The following is a 20,430-nucleotide window of genomic DNA, read 5'->3' as shown; positions in this document are numbered from 1 at the left end:
CTGCTGAAGATAATGCCCCATCTTTTCTTCCCCAGAGCACTCCCTCCTTCTGATTTCCTTCTCTCTCAAAAGCTTCTCTTCAATTCTTTCTGCTACTTCACCTTTCTTACATATTCGATTTCTACTTTTATTGATTTTTGCCTTCACAGTATTTCTAAAAATCCTCCTTTCTTTTCTCTTCTTATTGCCATTACCTTAGTGAAGGCCCTCATCATCACTCCTCCTGGATTACTAATTAGTTTCCCTCTTCCAGTCTCTTCCATTCTCCCATCCTTTTGCTTGAATGGTTCCCTTTTGCCTATTCCGTAGCCTAGCATTCAAAACCTTCTAGAACCTTTCCACTTGCTAATTCTGGATCCCTTCCATCACACTGCTACCCTTCATGTATGTTTTTCTAACTCTTTACCTTTGTTGTGTTTTATTTTTTAGACCCTTACTTTCTGTCTTAGAATTAATACTAAGTGGCCAATATATTATGACATTATATATTATACAAAGTTCCAGCATGCCACTGGAGCTGTCCCATCTTTTCTTAAAGTCCATCTTCACTGAGTAACCATTTGGCCTCCTTCTTTGGTCATTTATGTCCTCAGTGATGTCTTTTATATGAGTTCTCCGAGGTGAGTTACTAGAATGAGTTGTGAGTCAATAGAATGTTGCAATCTGCTTATGCCCACCATGTATCTTTCCTTTGAGTTATTATATTAATTGATTGGAGTTGCGTATAGTATGCAGTGCTACACAATATACAATAGGTAGTGTGTAATATATAATTCTTAAATATTAATTTTAAATCAGAATAATTATAAATTATGTAGCATGTATTATTTAGCACTGCATATCTGTGTATATATCTTATTAAGTTGTAAGTTCCATAAAGGGTAGGGACTATGTCCTAATTACCTTTATGTCTCCCCCAAATACCTAATATACATAATAGGGACTTGATAAATGGCTCTTAGATGGCTTATAGAACATTTTTTTTGGAAGCAGGATAAATATGAGGCACTCAATGATGCAATCAATCAAAAGCAGTAGAACTTGGATGCCACGTGGAAGATGGAGAACATTGCACTCAATCCACATTCTATCAGAATGTGGTGAAAATTAGAGGTAGAACTTCTGTGCAGCAAGTCTCTGCAGCTTTTCTCCCCAGGAAAGACAAATGGCAATTGCTCTGGGATAGGTAATAGAAGAGAAGCAACAGCAATTCTTGTTAGACTCACTTGTTTCAGCCCCAATAACAGGGAAAGAAGATGGACCCTATAGTTTCCACAAGTCCAAAGGTGTCTCCTAGCAGGGAACACTCTATTTTGCACCTGGCATTTTCTGGCAGAGACTGTAAACATCTTGAGAGGTTCAAGCTTATCCTTGGAACTATTTATTCAAAGGTCAACAGTTTAGAAAGGTGTGTTTCTTATATTCTTTGAAAATTCCATTAGCAAATGACATTATATTACAGTGTACTTCTATAGTAATCACATTTTTTAAAATATTTGTTTAACCTCTCCAAAGCTAATATGTCTATATCTGATGAATACTTTAGGGTATTTAAAACTCTAAATACATTTTGTAGACTGTATTTGTGTCATTCCTCATAGTAAAACATTTGCTTCTAGCCAAGCCTGTTTAAATGGATATTAGAACATGTATGTGGTGTGTCAGAAAACTTCATTTGAAGTTAAAACCCTGGAGGAAAAAATACTCTTTTGTTTTTTGTTTTGTTTTGTTTTTTCCCCTTAAAGCTTGGTAAAATGCGCCTAACTATTCCATGTCGGGCACTGACTTGTTCACACCTGCAATGTTTCGATGCAACTCTGTATATTCAAATGAATGAGAAAAAGCCAACTTGGGTTTGTCCTGTATGTGATAAGAAGGCTCCATATGAACACCTCATTATTGATGGGTAAGCCACTTTTGGAAATAAAAGTTTATATTTACAACTCAAAAATGATCATTTAAAACATTTTAGCTTGTCACTTTGTTTAGAAGTACACATTTTATAATCTTTACTCTTGGTACTTTAAAATAAGTTGTAATTTTGGTTCATTAATGGTTTTAATCAAAGGTATATTTTATGGAAAAAAGAAAGGTCATGTAACTCTACAGAAGACAGAGTTGAGCTTTTAGTTGCCCTATGTCTGTAGATTGCCCATATGCTGAAGAGCCTTCTCCTCCCTTCCACACTTTTTTATTTTTTTTTCTTCCTCATATTCATTTCCTCATTTCCCCCCATAATTGGAGTATTCCCAATTAGTTAATCATAAGTTAAATTTTTAGTTTCTTCTGTAAACTTTGTGCTAGGTGCTTATTTGATCTGTGATACCTCAATTTCCCTTTCTTCCTCTTCTACATTCTTTTTCCTGTACTTCCTGGTATTCTGGATCCTTTTGAATTTGTGCCCTTCTTATTTTCCCCTTGCCTCCCAACTATTTGATTCCCTGGCATGTAGTTAAAAGTAAGAATGTAAGTAAAAGTAAAATGTAAGAAATACTTGTTGATGACAAAGATGATGATGTTCATACATACTGTAACAAAGTAGTACGATAAAGAAAAATAAACAGACATATTGACCAGATCACAGTTTATGATGCTTCATGCTATGCCTGTTGTCTTCTACTATTGAGTACTACTTTACTGAGAAGAGAGGGAGGTATGTTTTATCACCAGACTACAGTCAAGATTGGTCATTGAATGATTGGAATTCTCATGTATTAGATTTTTAAATTTTAAATATTTTTAAATATTTCATTAAATATTTCCCAATGGCATATAAAATTTTTATCATTTATTTTAAATTTTTTTGAGTTCCAAATTATCTCCCTTTCTGTCCCTCATCAATCCCTTCAAAAGGCAGGAAATGCGATGTTAATTATATTTGTGAAATCATACAAAACATTCCATGTTAGCATGTTGAAAAGGAAAATACACTCCAAAAAAAAGAAAAATATAAAAAAGTATGCTTCAGTCAACACTGAATCATCAGTTCTCTCTCTAGAGTTGGATAGCATTTTTTATCATGTGTCCTTTGGAATTGTCTTGGATCCTTATCTTGATCGAGTAGCTAGTCTTTCACATTTGATCATTGTTATAGATTTGCTGTTATTATATACAGCATGTCCTGGATCGACTCACTTCACTTTTCATCAGTTCATATATGTCTTCCTAGGTTTTTCTGAAACTATTCTGCTTGTCACTTCTTACAACACAATACTATTCAATCATAGTCATATGCCACAACTTGTAAAGCCATTTCCCCAGTTGATGAGCATCACCATACAGTTCTTTGCCACCACAGAAAGCTGCTATAAATATTTTTTCAAAGATGTATCCTTTCCCCTTTTCTTTTATCTCTTTTTTATAAAGACCCAGTAGTGGTATTGCTGGATCAAAGGGGATGCACGTGCACAGTTTTAGAATCCTTAGTACAGAGTTCCAAATTGTTCTTCAGAATGGTTAGTCTAGTTCACAACTCTACCAACAGTGTATTAGTGTCGCAGTTTTTCCACATCACCTCCAGTATTTGTCATTTTCCTTTTCAGTCATGGTAGCCAATCAGATAGATAAGAACTGGTATCAAGAAGTTTTTTTAATTTGTAATTTTCTAATAAGTAGTGATTTTGAGCATTATTTCATGTGACTATTGATAGTTTTTATTTCTTCTGAAAACTGCCTGTTCATATCCTTTGAACATTTATCAATTGGAGAATGGTTTTTGATACATTAGATTTTGAAAACAAATAGAAGTAGAGTTCTCTGGGCTGCCTCCCTATAATTCATGAAAATTTTCAGAAACTGCTACAATATACCAGCTTGCCATTTTTACGTAAAGTTTCCAATATTGTAGGATTTCTTATTGCTCTTCATTTTTAATTATGCTCAGTTTTCATTAAATGAATTTTTCTCTTTATAGTTTGTTTATGGAAATCCTAAAGTACTGTACTGATTGTGATGAAATACAATTTAAGGAAGATGGATCTTGGGCTCCTATGAGATCAAAAAAGGAGGTCCAAGAAGTTTCTGCCTCTTATAATGGAGTTGATGGTGAGTATTTACAAATTTTATGCTAGTATAAAACATTTTATAACAAAATTTTTTGCATCTAAAAACAAGTTTTATGATCAATCATTTTGTAGAAATTGTGTTCAGAAATAACAAAACTCCTTTTATATTAACTTTTCTCCCACCTTTTTCCAAATTTTCTGATACAAAATTCCAAAGTAATATAATCTCATAACATTGGCAAAATTGTGATTTTGAAACAATAATATACATTTAATCTTTAACAGACTTGATGTGGAGTGGTCAGTATTCATATATCAATTGATTTTGGGCATGACTTTTGTTCTCTTTTCCCCAGGAAGACATCATGACTTACATTTAAAATCTTTACTACATTTTTTAATCACTTACAACATGTTGAATACTGTACAGGTAATTTGGCATGAGACAAAGTACTTGGTTTCATCATAAAGGGTCAATTGAAAAAAGCACACTTATTAAAAAATAGAATAGTAAAAGTTGTAGTAACCCATAGTAAAACCATGTCCAAAACAAAGGAGCAGCTCACCTTTTCATTTTTCATATTTATGATACTACCAGTATGATGAATCCAGTAATTAAGTCATAAGTACTCAAAAAAGAAGAAAAGAAAATGTTTAAAATGAAAAAATTAATCATTCTCTTTCCCCCTCAGGATGCTTGAGTTCCCCCTTGGACCACCAAGTATCTTCTCACCATCAGTCTTCAAACAAAAATAAGAAAGTAGAAGTAATTGACCTCACTATAGACAGTTCATCAGATGAAGAAGAGGAAGAACCTTCTGCCAAGAGAACCTGCCCTTCTGTATCTCCTGCATCACCAATAAATAACAAAGGGTAAGTGTTAATGTGATAAAGAATTCAAGGACCCAAAATTTAGAATTAAAATTGATCTGGTAAGTAATGACTAATAGAATTAAATTTATTTTTCCCCGGTAAGCATATTAATTCTTCATATTCTCTAAAACATTATTTATCTATCATATTTTTGGGCCTGTGTTTAAAATTCTGAAAAAAAAACCATCAGTAATTATTACCTCCACCTTCCTTTGAATGCTTTAAAATCTGGCTTCTGACCACACCACTAATGAAATTCTGTTCTTCAAAGATAATAACAATCTTTTAATTGTTATATTCTGTGGCCTTTTCTGAGCTCTCTGATACTTTTGACACACTGTTGGCCACTCCTGGATACTCTATCCTCCTTGGGTTTTCATGACAATGATCTCTTATTCTCTTTCCTCTCTTCATCTGTGTCTAGTCCTTAAATAATCAGAAGTGGTCTCCCTTGCTTTGTTCTGGGCTCTTTTGTCTTTTTTATCTTTTTTTTTGTCTCTATGCCTTCTCTTATCCCCCTCAGGATAAGATTTCCATAGATTTTATTATTAGTTCTCTGCAATAACAACAAACTCTTGACTATCTAGCTATCTTCTCTCTCCTTAGGTCCTGTCCCTAATTAGCAATTGCCTAGTAAACATTTTTAACTGCATGTTCCATAATGTTGAACTCAGCATGTCTAAAACTGAAAATCTTTTCTCTGAAACCCACTCTTCAATTCCTTGAACTGCCATCCCCGATTACCTGTTATATACTGGATATTTCCATGTTACTGCCCCCATAGGCAAAAGAATCAACATGACCAAAATAGAACATTGTCTTCCTACTAAATACATACCTCTTTAGTTTCCATTTCCATTAAAGGCAATATACACATGAAAAGTTTCCATTTTTTACTTAAGAGTTTTTAAGTCAGTAGTAATTCTTATTGTACTTCATTTATTTATTTCATGAAAAGCTTGATACCCATAAATGAAATTTTCTCTTGAGCATTACCTTTTTTTCGTTCAAAAATATTTTGTTTTTTCAATTACATGTAATAATAATTTTCAGCATTCTCCCTTGCTCTCTCCTTTCCCTCCTCCCACTCAGAGATGGTAAGCAATTTGATCTGGACCATAAATGTATTACACAAAACACACTTTCCATATTGATCATTGTTGTAAGAGCATACTCATGAACAAAACCAAAACTCCAAAATAAAACTGTAAATAAACTAACATGAAAGATAGTATGTTTTGATCTGCTTCTGACTCCCAGTGTTTTTTCTCTCGAGGTGGATAGCAGTCTTTCTAATGAGTCCTTCAGAATTGTCCAAGATGATTACATTGCTGAGTGTAGCCAAGTTTTCACCATTGATCATTGTACAAAATTGCTTTTACTGTGTACAATGTTCTCCTGCTTCTGCTTATTTTGCTCTGCATCAGTTCATACAGATCTTTCCAGCTTTTTCTGAAATCATCTTGCTTATTTCTTATAATACAATAGTATTCCATCATAATCACGTACCACAGGTTTGTTTAGCCATTCCCCAATTGATGCACATCCCCTCAGTTTCCAATTCTTTGCCACCACAAAAGAGTTGCTATATATATAAATATTTTTGTACAAGTAAATCCTTTCCCCTTTTTTATTATCTCTTTGGGATACAGACCCAATAGTGCTATTATACAACTGAAGGATATGCTTAATTCTATGGCCCATTAGGCATAATTTCAGATTGCCATCCAGAATGGTTGACTCTGTTTATGACTCCACTAACATTGCATTAGTAGTCCCTGTTTTGCCCCATCTGCTCCAACATTTATCACTTTCCTCTAATCTAATAGGTGTTAGGTGGTACTTCAGTGTTGTTTTAACTTGCATTTTTCCAATTAAGAGTAATTTAGAACATTTTTTCATGATTATTGATGGTGTAACAAATAAAAAAAAAGTTGTCTAGCCAGAATTATAAGCATTTATTAATAAAATGAGAAAGATGAAGATGAGAAAGTGAGAGAGATTTCAGCCTTACTAATTTAGGGAAAGATCTGGTCCCAGGTTTCAGCCTAGTATGATCCCTTCCATACTGGACTGCCCGTCACCAAGCACCAGCCCATAGGGAGCCAGTTTGTTCAAGAAAGGCAGTAAAAAGACCTTCTTCCAAGGTTGCTTTTTAACCCCATCCACCCACCACCCACCACCCAGCTCTTCCCTCCATGATGATGTTGCACACTGATGCTAGTGGACACCAGGCCATTAAATATGATGTTGCTCTGTAACACCCACCATCGGGGTGTTGCGCGGGATGAAGATATTTTACTTTACACAATAGATTTCATTTCCTCATGTGAAAATTGCTTGTTCATATCTTTTGACCATTTTTCAATTGGGGAATGGCTTCTATTCTTGTAAATTTGACTTGATTCTCTTTAGATTTGAGAAATCAGAACTTTACCTGAGAAATTTGATATAAAAATCTTTTCCCAGTTTGTGGTTTCCCTTCTAATCTTGGTTACATTGGTTTTGTTTATATAAAAACTTCTTAGCTTAATATAATTAAAATTATTCATTTTTTTATATTATACTGCTTTCTATCTCGTTTGGTCACAAATTCTTCCCTTCTCCATAGAACTGACATGTAAACTATTCTGTGTTCCCCTAATTTACTTATGGTATCACTCTTTATATCTAAGTCATATACCCATTTTGACCTTATCTTGGTATAGAGTGTTAGATGGTCTAAAACTAGTTTCTACCATACCATTTTCCAGTTTTCCCCACATTTTTTGTTAAATAGTGAGTTCTTATCTGGTTTGGGTTTATCAAACACTAAGTTGATAAGGTCATTTTCCCCTCTGTGTGGTGTGTCTCATCGATTCCGTTAAGCTACCATTCCATTTCTTAGCCAGTATCAGACTGTTTTGCTTTAATAGTACAGTTTGAGATCTGGTACTGCTGGTTCACCTCCCTTCACATTTTTTCCCCCATTAATTCCTTTGATATTATTGACCTTTTGTTCTTCCAGGTGAATTTTCTAATTATTTTTCTAGTTCCATAAAATAATTATTTGATAGTTTGATTGGCATAGCACTGAATAATTTAGGTAGAATTGTCATTTTTATTATATTAGTTCATCCTACATGTGAGCAATGAATATTTTTCCAATTGTTTAGATCTGACTTTATTTGTGTGAAAAGTGTTTTGTAATTGTGTTCATTTAATTCCTGTGTTAGTCTTGGCAATTAGATTCCCAGGTATTTTATATTGTCTAAAGTGATTTTAAATGTAATTTCTCTTTCTCTTTTTACCTCTTGCTGCTGAACTTTGTTGGTAATATATATAAATGCTGATGGTTATGTGGATTTATTTTGTATCCTGAAATTTTGCTAAAGTTGTTAAGTATTTTAACTAGTTTTTTAGTTAATTCTCTAGGATTCTCTTAAGTACACCATCATAGTTTCCTCATTGCCTACTTTAATTCCTTCAAATTCTTTTTCTTTTTTTTGATTACTAAAACTAACATTTCTAGAACAATATTAAATAATAGTGGTGATAATGGGCATCCTTGCTTCCCTGTGATCTTATTGGGAAGGCTTCTAACTTATCTCCATTACAGATGATAATTGCTGATGGTTTTAGATAGATACTGCTTATCATTTTAAGGGTACTTTCTACTGTTTTTAAATAAGAATGGTATTTTGTCAAAGACTTTTTCCCCATCTATTGAGATAATTATATGATTTCTGTTAGTTTGGTTTTTGATATGTTCATTTATGCTGATAAATATTTTAATATTAAACCAGCCCTGCATTTCTGATATGTCCCATAAATCAATCACAGGTGATTGATCCTTGTGATATATTGCTGTTGTCTCTTTGCTAATATTTTATTTAAAATGTTTGCATCTATATTCATTAATGAAATTGACCTATAATTTTCTTTCTCTGTTTTTGTTTTCCTGGCATAGGTAATAATACCATATTTGTGTCATAAAAAGAACTTGGTACTTTTCTGCCTATTTTCTTGTATAGTTTATATAGTATTGGGATTAATTGTTCTTTAAATGTTTGATAGAATTTACTTGTGAATCTATCTGGTCCTGAGAATTTTTCTTAGGGAGTTCATTGATTATTTGTTCAATATCTTTTTATAAGATGGGATTATTTAAGCATTCTATTTCCTCTTTTGTTAATCTGAGCAATTTATATTTTTTATAAATATTCATTTCACTCAGATTTTCAGATTTATTGGCATATAGTTGGGGAAAATAGCTCCTAATAATTGCTTTAATTTCCTATTCGTTGGTGGCAAGTTCACCCTTTTCATTTTTGATACTGATTATTTGATTTTCTTTCCTTTTTTAATCAAATTAACCAATTCTTTTTTTATAAAGCCAGCTCCTAGTTCAGTGGTTCTCTTAACTTTCAATTTTATTAATACTCCTTTAAATTTTAGGATTTCCAAATTGAAGATTTTTAATTTGTTCTTTTTCTAGTTTTTTTAGTTGCAATATCAAATTCATTGATTTTACTCTTATTTTATTGGCGTAAGCATTTAGAGATATAAATTTTCCCCAATTTCTGCTTTGGCTATATCCCATAAATTTTGATATGTTGTCACTTCATTCTCATTCTCCTTAATGAAATTATTGATCATTTCTATAATTTGTTCATTGACCCACACCTTTTTTAGCATTAGATTATTTAGTTTCTAATTAATTTTTCATTTGTCTTTCCATGGACCCTTGTTGATCATAATTTTTATTGCATTATTATGCATTTATCATTTCTGCTTTTCTGTATTTAGTTGTGAGGTTTTTATACCCTAATATAGGGTCAGTTTTTGTGTGGGTGCCATGTACTGCTGAGGAAAAAATATATTCCTTTCTATTCCCATTCAGTTTTCTCCAGAGATCTGTTAGTTGTAACTTTTATAAATTTTCATTCACTTCCTTCAATTTTTTCTTGTTTACTTTTTGGATCAATTTATTCAATTCTAAAAGGGGGAAGTTGAGGGTCCCCCACTAATATAATTTTATTATTTCCTCCTGAAGCTCATTTAATTTCACCTTTAAAAGTTTGGAGGCTATATACCATTTGATGCATATATGTATAATATTGATATTACTTCATTGTTTATAAAATCTGTTAACAAGATGTCATTTCCTTCCTTATCTCTTTTAATCAGATCTATTTTTACTTTAGCTTTGTCTGAGATAATGATTGCTCCTCTTGCTTTTTTTACTTCAGATGATACACAATAAATCCTACTCTGTCCCCTTACCTTTACTCAGTGTGTCTCCCTGCCTTAGATGTATTTCTTGTAAACAACACGTTGTAGGATTCTAGTTTTTAATCCATCCTGCTATCCACTTCTTTTTTTATGATGAGTTCACATTCACAGTTATGATTACAACTGTTTATTCCCCTCTGTCTTATTTTCCCCATTTGATCTTGCTCTTTCTCTTTTTATTCTGTCCTTCCTCAGAGTTGTTTTGCTTTTAATCATCACTTCCTACTTCCCCTTCTCATTAGCTCTATCACCCCTCCCCCAACTTTGTCTTATTCCCCTTCTACTTCTCTACAGGGTAAGGTAGGACTCTATATCGAAATGAGTATGATTGTTATTCCCTCTCTGAGCCAGTTACAATGAGAGTAAGGTTTAAGCATTACCCATCATCACCTTCATGCCTCTTTAGGTAAGATAATTTATCCCAGGGGTCGGCAACCATTTTGGCCATGAGAGCCATAAATGCCACATTTTTTTAAAATGTAATTTCGTGAGAGCCGTACAATGCTCACAGTGCGCACTCCTGTAACAGCGCCTGAAAAAAAATTGACTTTATGGCTCCTGCAGAAAGAGCCATACATTGCCGACCCCTGTTTTATCCCATTCTATCTCTCTCTTCCCTTTTCTCTCAGTGCAATCCTCTTTTTCACCCCTTAATTTTTTTTCATAGCATATCAACTTACTTGCACTCCCTTTATCTATGTATATACCTTCTAACAGCTCTAATACTAAAAAAAATTTAAGAATTACAACTTTCATCTTTACACATAAGAATATAAACAATTTGACCTTATCAAATCCCTTAAATATTTTCTTTCTTATTTATCTTTTTTGGTTTCTCTTGGGTCTTATGTTTGGACATTGAATTTTCTGTTTAGGTCTGCTTTTTGCAATGCCTGGAACTTGCTGTTTTTCCCCCCTGAAAGGATATATTCAGGTTTGCTAAGTGCTTAATTCTGGGTTGTAAACATCAATCTTTTGCCTTCCAGAATATCATATTCCAAGCCTTCTAATTCCTTAATGTGGAGGCTGCTAAATCCTGTTTGATCCTGACTGTAGCTCTTTGGTATTTTAATTGTTTCTTTATGGCTGCTTTATATGACTTGGGGGCTCTTGAATTTAGTTATAATATTCCTGGTAGTTATCATTTGGCGATAAATCTCCAGAAGTGATCTGTGGATTCTTTCAATTTACATTTTACCTCTTGTTCAAGAATATCAGGTCAGTTTTCTGTCATAATTTCTTCTGTGTCTATACCTTGCTCTGTGTCCATAAAAATTCTTTAGTTAGGTGTTTTTTTTGTTTGCTCATTTTTCCTAATTATAGGTAGCCTCTGTTTTCTGGGAAGTTGGGGTACCCTTGTAAACTTCAGTCCTTCCTTGATGCTATTCTCAGCTTATTTTCTGGGGTTTTGCCAGTTTCAGTTCTTGGAGGATGATGCGATGGCCTGAAGTCTGAGAGCTCTAAGAATCCCCTCCCTTTGCTGATTCAATTAACCCTTGAGATCCTAATAACTCAAAGACTTATCTTAGGCTTGGTTGTAAGCTTTTGATCTTACTTTTATCTTTATCAGGTCAGGGACTACTTAAACTGTAGCCTCTGGCTTAGGTGTAAGTTTTTGGTCTTACTGTGTATTTGTTCTAATCTGACACATCCTTGATTGCCCTGTCCTGGAGTTCTGCTTTGGGCAAAAAGATTCAGGTCTTCCCCCCACCCACCCCCACCCCCTGTAGTAGTATCAGCCACCCCAAACTGTGAACTATGTCCTCATCCCAAGCCCAGACTGGGATTCCTGGCTTCACTCTGGGCCACATAGATCAGCCCACTTCAGCCCTGGGCTGGGACTCCAGACTTATGCACAGGTTTGATATTTTAAGGGATGTGGGTTGGCTTGGACCACTTTTTTTCCAGGTAGGTTCTCAGGGTCTGAATGTTGGGTTGGTTTAGGTTCCAAACTTGGGACAGCAGATGTGGGGTAAAAGACTCCTTGCTACAGCTTCTTGCTGTCTCTGCTCCCCTCCTACCCCAGTGCCCCAGATGTTCTCTGCCTACCTTTTGGTTTTTCTTTTCTTGAAAGTTGTTTCGCTCTGTCTCCTTGTTGGTTCTTTCACTCCTATATTAATTTTTGTGGAGATATTTTAATATTGGTTGGAGAAGATTTTCATGGTGACTCATAAGTACTCTGGTTACTCTGCCGTCTTGGCTCAGCTCCTGGAAGTCCTTCAATAATTTCTTGTATTATGATGTGTAGGTTTTTTGTTTTTTTTTTTTTTTAATCATGACTATCAAGTAGTGCAATATCTCTGGATCTGCTTTCCAGGTCAGTAGATTTTTCAAGTGAAACATTTCACATTCTCTTCTTTTTGTTCAATCTTTTTTATTTTGTTTTATTGTTTCTTGATGTCTCATGAAGTCATTGGCTTTTAGTAGCCCAGTCTTAATTTTTAAGGAATGATTTCCTTCCATGAGCTTTTCACTCCTTTTCCATTTGGTTAATTCTACTTTTTTGTGTTTTTGTTTTCCTTTTTTTTTTTTTTAATTTAGAATATTTTTCCATGGTTACGTGATTCATGATCCCCACCTTGCGACCACCCCTGCTCTTTCTTTCCCCCCTCCCAAAGCCAACAAGCAATTCCACTGGGTTATACATGTATCATTATTCAAAACCTATTTCCATGTCATTCATATCTACAGTAAAGCAATCCTTTAACATCAAAACTCCAATCATATCCTTATCACACTACATGATTGATCACATATTTTTCTAATGCATTTCCATTTTCACAGTTCTTTCTCTGGATGTGGACAATATTCTTTCTCCTAAGTTCTCTGGATTGTTCTGGGTCATTGTATTGCTTCTAGTAGAAAAGTCTTATTACATTCGATTGTGCCACAGTGTATTAGCCTTTGTGTTCAGTGTTCTCCTGGTTCTGCTCCTTTCACTCTGCATCAATTCCTGGAGGTCGTTCCAGTTCACATGGAATGCCTCCAGTTCTTTATTCCTTTCAGCACAATAGTATTCCATCACCAACAGATACCACAATTTATTCAGCTATTCCCTAATCAAGGGACACCCTCATTTTTCAGTTTTTTGCCAACACAAAGCGCAGCTATAAATATTGTTGTACATCTTTTTCCTTATTATCTCTTTGGGGTACAAACCCAACAGTGGTATGGCTGGGTCAAAAGGTAGGCATTCTTTTAAAGCCCTTTGCACATAGTTCCAAATTTCCCTCCAGAATGCTTGGACCAATTCACAACTCCACCAGCAGTGAGTTAGTGTCCAGATTTTGCCACATCCCCTCCAACATTTACCTGTTTCCTTTGCTGCCATACTGGCCAGTCTGCTAGGTGTAGGGTGGTACCTCAGAGTTGTTTTAATTTGCATTTCTCTAATCAGGAGGGATTTAGAACACTTTTTCATTTGCTTATTGATAGTTTTGATTTCATTGTGTGAAAATTGCCTATTCGTGTCCCTTGACCATTTGTCGATTGGGGAATAGCTTGAAATTTTTTGTAAATTTGACGTAGTTCCTTATATATTTGTGAAATTAAACCTGTGTCAGAGTTTTGTTATAAAAATGTTCTCCCAGTTTATTACTTTCCTTCTAATTTTGGTTGCATTGGTTTTGTTTGTACAAAAACTTTTTAGTTAATTCTACTTTTTATGTAACTCTTTTCTTCATTGGATTTTTGTACTTTTTTTCTTTTGGTCAAATCTGCTTTGCATTGATTTCCTTTCTCTTCCCCATTTTTCCTCTGGCTGTCCTAATTAATTTTTGAAATCCTTTTTGAACTCTTCCAGAGCCTGAGACCAATTCATATTTTTCTTTGAAGTTCTACATATATTTGCTTTGCTTTCACTGCCCCCTCGTGTGCCTGTGTCTTGATCTCTCTACCCAGAGAATTAAATACAAACTCCTCGGTTCATCATCTGAAGTTCTTTATAATATGTCTCCTATTTGCCTCTCCAGGCTTATACATAATTCAGCTTCACACATTACATAGCCCAGTCAAACTGGCTTTTTGCTATTTCTCCTAATATAACAGTCCAGCTCCCATCTCTATGCCTTCTCACAGTCTGTTGCCAATTCCTGGAATATATTTCCTCTTCACTTCTACCACTTAGAATCTCTTATTTCCTTTTTATTTTTTTATTTTTTTTTAACCCTTAACTTCTGTGTATTGACTTATAGTTGGAAGAGTGGTAAGGGTAGGCAATGGGGGTCAAGTGACTTGCCCAGGGTCACACAGCTGGGAAGTGTCTGAGGCCGGATTTGAACCTAGGACCTCCCGTCTCTAGGCCTGGCTCTCAATCCACTGAGCTACCCAGCTGCCCCTCCTATTTCCTTTTAAGTTCAATTCAAGCACAATTACATACATACGTGTGTGTGTGTGTGTGTGTGTGTGTGTGTGTGTGTGTGTGTGTGTGTGTGTGTGTATTAAAAGCCTTTCCTGGTTCTCCATTTATTTTGTCTATATCTTAGATATATATGTGTACATGTTGTCTTGCTTTGTAGAATATAATAAGCCCCTTAAAGGCAGGAATGGTTTCCTTTTTTGTCTTTGTGTCTTTCAATGCCTCATACATTGATTATTTGATCTATATAATATTCCCTTTTCTCCATTTAGCCATCATACTATTATAAGCCCTCATTACTTTCCATTTATCAATGATTCCCCCATTTTTTTTTTGATACCTTTACCTTCTGTCTTAGAATTAATACTAAGTATTGATTCCAAAGCAGAAGAGTGATAAGGGCTAGGCAACTGGAATTAAATTACTTGAACCCAGGATTCAGAAAGGGGAGACCAATGCATATAAAAACGTAAATTCTAAGGAACATTTTTGGTAAACAAGGTTCAGATAGAACACCAAATTGCTTCTCAGTGCTAGTAAAGTTTATAAGTTTTGGAGCTTCTAGGCAAGAAACAATGAGATTAGAAGCCAGCCTTTTGTGCTGAGGAATACTAATGAAATCACCTATAAGACTAGGCCTAAGTTCAGCAGTAAATGTAGTCCTTATTGACAATGAACAGATACTCAGGAATTTGAAAAGTGTGCCCAAAACTAATTTGGTAAGGCTAGAACACAGTTAAATCAGGAGATCCTGTGATACTGCCACAACAAAAGAATTATTTCCACAACATTTTTATCTACAGACTTTTTGCTTTGGCTGTGACTCAGTTGCAGCATTACTTCTTTCAAACAAGAGTTAAAGGGATTTAAATATAGTTAATAGGAGTAAAAAAAAGTCTAAGCCATTTGATCATGATTATAGTTATTAAATAAGTAGTTAAAGGTGAATGAAAACAAGTTGTTGTTTTTTTTAAACCCTTAACTTCTGTGTATTGGCTCCTTGGTGGAAGAGTGGTAAGGGTGGGCAATCAAGTGACTTGCCCAGGGTCACACAACTGGGAAGTGTCTGAGGCCAGATTTGAACCTAGGACCTCCTGTCTCTAGGCCTGGCTCTCAATCCACTGAGCTACCCAGCTGCCCCTGAAAACAGGTTTTTAAATCCAACTCAGCATTTTTTTCCACATAACTTCCCCTTGTGCATTCTACCTTTCAGCCAAACTGGTGTGTTTACTGTTCCCCAAATTTAATGTTCTATCTTCTCACACTGGGCTTTTGCAGTTGGTCACTTCCGTACCTACAGGATATCATACATCACTTCTACCACTTAGAATCCTTAGTTTCCTTTAAAGCTAAGTTCAGATGTTATATACTGAGAAATTTTCTTGAATTTCTTAGTTGTTGATGCTCTCCATTGTGAAGTGGGTGAAAGAAGGAGGAAGTATGAGGATGGGAGAAGGTAAGGGGAAAAGAAGGTAGAGAAGGAAGCCAAAAGGTAGGTAGCTGGGGTAGGCCCCCCAGCCCCGGTGAGAAATTGGCCCAAGCCCTTAGGAGCTCAATAAAATCAGGCTACACTTTTGGTCTAGAATAAGCTGGGTTTATTTAGGTTAGGAAAGGGAAATGGTCTGGAAAAGCTAGGAGGTAGATAACCAAGGCTCTCCTTGGTCTGGGGAAAAGGCACTTCTCCAAAAAAGGCGCCAAACACTGGAGCCTCTCTCTTTTATCTCTTTTTCAGACCCCTCCCACAAAGGCAGTGGGCTGTGTCTGAGGAAGTTGTGGTAGGGAGCCCTGGGAGATGTAGTCTCCCAGGACTTAGAACATTTTAAAATGCACACCATCTTTAATTTTTTATTTATTTTACTTTGTTCTTTATACCTCTAAGTGACCCAGAAAAAATGACCTCAAAGACCTCCATTCCCTGTGAACCACCATAGATAGATGAAAGGAGGTATCTTCATCTACTGTGAGTAGATGCCCTCATCTCCTCACCAACATAATTTATTATTCTGGACGCCCCTGCTGCTCTTCCCTTAATTACTTAGCATAGTAATATTAGACTTTCAAAGACTATTGATCTAGAACCAAGGCAGAGGTATTACCTCTGATACCAGGTATTCCACTCCAGGACTTTGCTCAGGACCTCAGCCCCAGCTACTAGACTTCTTACTGTCAAGACCCTGTTTTGTAGGACCCCTAACACTAGCCTCAAACATCTTTATTCCTACTTACATGCTATTGGATGATGTTGGAGGAAAACTCAGAATCATGTTGATACAAATTTGTTATTTCATCCCAATTGTGCCTTCACTTCTCAATCCTGAGTTCTCTAATTGACTAGCTGTGGTACTTCCTTGTTAGTAGTTGAGCACCAGTCAAATGGTGGGATATCCCCTCTCAGCAGCTATCCATTGTGAGCTCTAGCTTTCCCCTATTTAACTCCTCAAAGCCTTCCACTAATTCTTCATTCTCTCCTTTTCTGATGTAGAGGAAGCACTTTTACTTGCCAGGGCCATACTTTTATGTCTGACCCTCTTATCTCTTCTAATAGTTTTCTTTCTCCATCATTCTCTCCAGCCTTCAGAGCTGTCCCCCATCCACACTCCTCATCCCCTTTACATACTGGCTACCTTTAAGCATTATCTCTTCTCCCACAGAGAAAGAAAAACAATAACAACAAATCTCATTTGATTCTCCCATCTCACTTAAACTATAAGCAGGTATCTCTTCTACCTTTCATGACTAAATTCTTAGAAAAAGCTATCCATTTGTCTCCATTCTCATCTCCCCACAGCCCTTTTATTCATTTCCCAGCTTTTCCAAGTTTGGCTTCTAATCCCACCGTGCAACTAAAACTGTTTTTTTCAAGGTTACCACTGGTCTATCTGCTTCCAAGTTCTCCCTTCTCCATTCCATTCTCCACACAGCCTCCCCTTATAAAGATAAAAAATAATAAAGGCTGATATAATAATATATATTGGTAGTTTAATTAAAGCCATGCTGATAGATAAAGTCATTAGACCACGCGCTTGTAAGAATTTAAAACTGCCGCCTGTGCCATTATTGTTACCTCCCGTCTCTTCCTGAGTCTGCTGGCCAAGAGGGTGACTCCCTCCTAACCCAGGAGATTTAAACTGACCTCTGCGTGGTGACGTAGGCATCCCCACGCCCAAAGAACAGGAAACGGAAACCCGTTGGAGCACGGGAAATGTAGTTTGATAGTTCCCACGTGTCCATAGAAAATATATATACTTTTAGATGGCATTTCCCAAAATTTCACTTTTACAATTCCCCCTGAGGTCTGGCAAAAAAAAGGTTAGCCCTTTTTCTTTGCTGGACCTGTAAAAATAGACAACTTCTAAAATTTAGGAATTTGGGGGATAAAAGAAATGGATAAACAAATGGATAAAACTAGCCGCATTGACAAAAAACCAATTTGGGGGCAGTCCACTATTGGTATAACAGTGTACAATTAAAACAATATATACAACTCAATTTCAACTTCCCATAGTTCAATCAACTGCACCCCAAAGTTCAAATTTGGTCTTCATGGTACAGTGAAGGCTTTTCAGACATCTTCATGGTGTCTTCACCAAACAGGTTCGTCGTCTGGATTCTGGGGAGATGGCAAGATCCTTATCCTGAAATTATTCTCAAAAGAATTTAAACTTTACATTATAAATTACAAAACATACATTTTCTTCTAAGATTTATACACCCTTCCATAATTTTCCCCCCACATTCCTTCCCCTTACATATATTCCAATCCAACTGACACACTTAGAAGTGGAGGTGAGGAGGGAGTGGGTTTAACTTAAGGGACATATTGTACAAAAGCTCATTCAGAAGATGGAATACAAAGTTTGGGGAACCTAGAGTAGTATTTATACTTGCATAATTGTAGTAAATGAATCTTCCATAGATTATAATATTGAGCTGAAGCTAACTAGATAAAATTTAGTTAAAATAAGTTTTAAAAATTAACTTCTCAGGTATGTGATGGAGAGATATTAGTTATATAGAACTTCAAGGGAAAAAATCTAGCTGGTTCAAATTCAGCATAAAGAGGTATTGCAGCATATTGAGTAGAGGGACTGGCCTTAGAGTTGGGAACTTGTAGATTCAGGTCCTGCCTCTGACATGTCCTGGCCATGTGGCGTGGCAAAGTCGCTCACCCTCTCAGCACCCCCAGGCAGCTTTTGGGTTGTAAATATCAGAGCAGGTACCAATCTTAATCAGAAGAGTTCTTTACCAGAAGTCCCACATCTAATATCATATCATGGGTACATTTTTTTTTTGGTTGTTTCAAAAAGTTCAGTATGGTAGCCAGAAAACCTAATGTGGTCATAGGCCATTGAAAGATGTAGCCAGAGAGGCAGCTAGTGGCTCAGGCCTGGACGCAGGAGGACTTGGATTCAGATTTGGCCTCAGACACTTTCTAACTGTATGACCCTGGGCAAATCATTTAACCATGTTTGTCTGGCCATTACTGAAACTTAGTATCACTTCTAAGACAGAAGATAAGGATTTTTTTAAAAAGAAAGGAAGAAAGATATAGCCAAGCATAAAGAAGTCTCACTGTTCTCTGCCATGGTCATGCCATACCTGGAATGTTGTCTTCACTTTAGGGAGCTATATTTTAGCAAGGTCTATAAATAGTAAATAAATAATAAACTGAAATGTCATTGAAGGAATTGAAGAAGTGTAGCCTGGGAAAGAGAAGATAGGATAAGATGTCTTCTGGATATATGAAGAGCTGTCATGTACAAAAGGCAGTAGACTTGTTTTGGTGGCCCTGGAGATGGAAGTTGCAACAACATTCAACAGGCTGATATAGGCTTGATTTAAGGAGAAACTTAATAACAATTAGAACTACCCAAAGTTGGGATTAGATGCATTTGGAATTAGTAGGTTTGCACTATTTGAAGTCTTCAGTCAAAGCCTGGATTCCTATTTGTCCAATATATAGTGAAAAGAATTCTTGTCTCAATATGAGTTGGGATAGACCAGGGGTCAGCAACCTTTTTGGCCATGTACAAAAAATTTTTAGTTTAATATAATCAAAACCATTTAATTTACATTTTGTAATTTTCTCTAACTCTTGCTTGGTTTTAAAGTCTTTCCTTTCCCAGAGATCTGACAAGTATACTATTCTGTGTTCACTTAACTTGTTTATAGTTTCCCTCTTTATATTCAAGTCGTTCACCCATTCTGAATTTATCTTGGTGTAGGGTGTGAAATGTTGATCTAGACCTAATCTCTCCCATATTGTTTTCCAAATTTCCCAGCAGTTTTTGTCAAATAGTGGATTCATGTCCCAAAAGTTGGGCTCTTTGGGTTTATCATACACTGTCTTGCTGATGTCATTTATCCCCAGTCTATTCCATTGATCCTCCTCTCTATCTCTTAGCCAGTACCATATTGTTTTGATGACTGCTGCTTTATAGTATAGTTTAATATCTGGTACTGCCAGGCCCCCTTCCTTCACATTTTTTTTCATTATTTCCCTTGATATTCTTGATCTTTTGTTATTCCAAATGAAATTTGTTATAGTTTTTTCTAATTCAGTAAAGAAGTTTTTTGGTAGCTTGATAGGTATGGCACTAAATAGGTAAATTAATTTGAGTAGAATTGTCATTTTTATTATGTTAGCTCGTCCTACCCATGAGCAGTCAATGGCTTTCCAATTGTTTAGATCCAGTTTTATTTGTTTGGAAAGTGTTTTGTAGTTGTTTTCATATAATTGCTGTGTTTGTTTTGGTAGGTAGATTCCTAGGTATTTTATATTGTCTAGGGTGATTTTGAATGGTGTTTCTCTTTCTACTTCTTGCTGCTCTCTAGTGTGTTGGAAATGTATAGAAATGCTGATGATTTATGTGCATTTATTTTGTATCCTGCCACTTTGCTAAAGTTGTTGATTATTTCTAC

At 35.6% G+C, this 20,430-nt stretch overlaps 1 protein-coding gene across 1 annotated transcript in view; it reads left to right on the top strand.

The window, feature by feature from the left end:
* Positions 1–20,430, top strand: part of PIAS1 (protein inhibitor of activated STAT 1) — a 126,662-nt gene that overhangs the window by 94,761 nt on the left and 11,471 nt on the right. The window contains exons 9-11 of the mRNA XM_044665326.1: positions 1,746–1,906; positions 3,914–4,044; positions 4,697–4,877. Coding sequence (XP_044521261.1) covers positions 1,746–1,906; positions 3,914–4,044; positions 4,697–4,877 — 473 coding nt within the window. The remainder of the gene's footprint in view (positions 1–1,745; positions 1,907–3,913; positions 4,045–4,696; positions 4,878–20,430) is intronic.

Source organism: Gracilinanus agilis, chromosome 2, assembly GCF_016433145.1.
Source record: "Gracilinanus agilis isolate LMUSP501 chromosome 2, AgileGrace, whole genome shotgun sequence".
Classification (NCBI taxonomy): domain Eukaryota; kingdom Metazoa; phylum Chordata; class Mammalia; order Didelphimorphia; family Didelphidae; genus Gracilinanus; species Gracilinanus agilis.
Note: the sequence above shows the minus strand (reverse complement) of the source record. Positions and strands in the feature narration are given on the sequence as shown.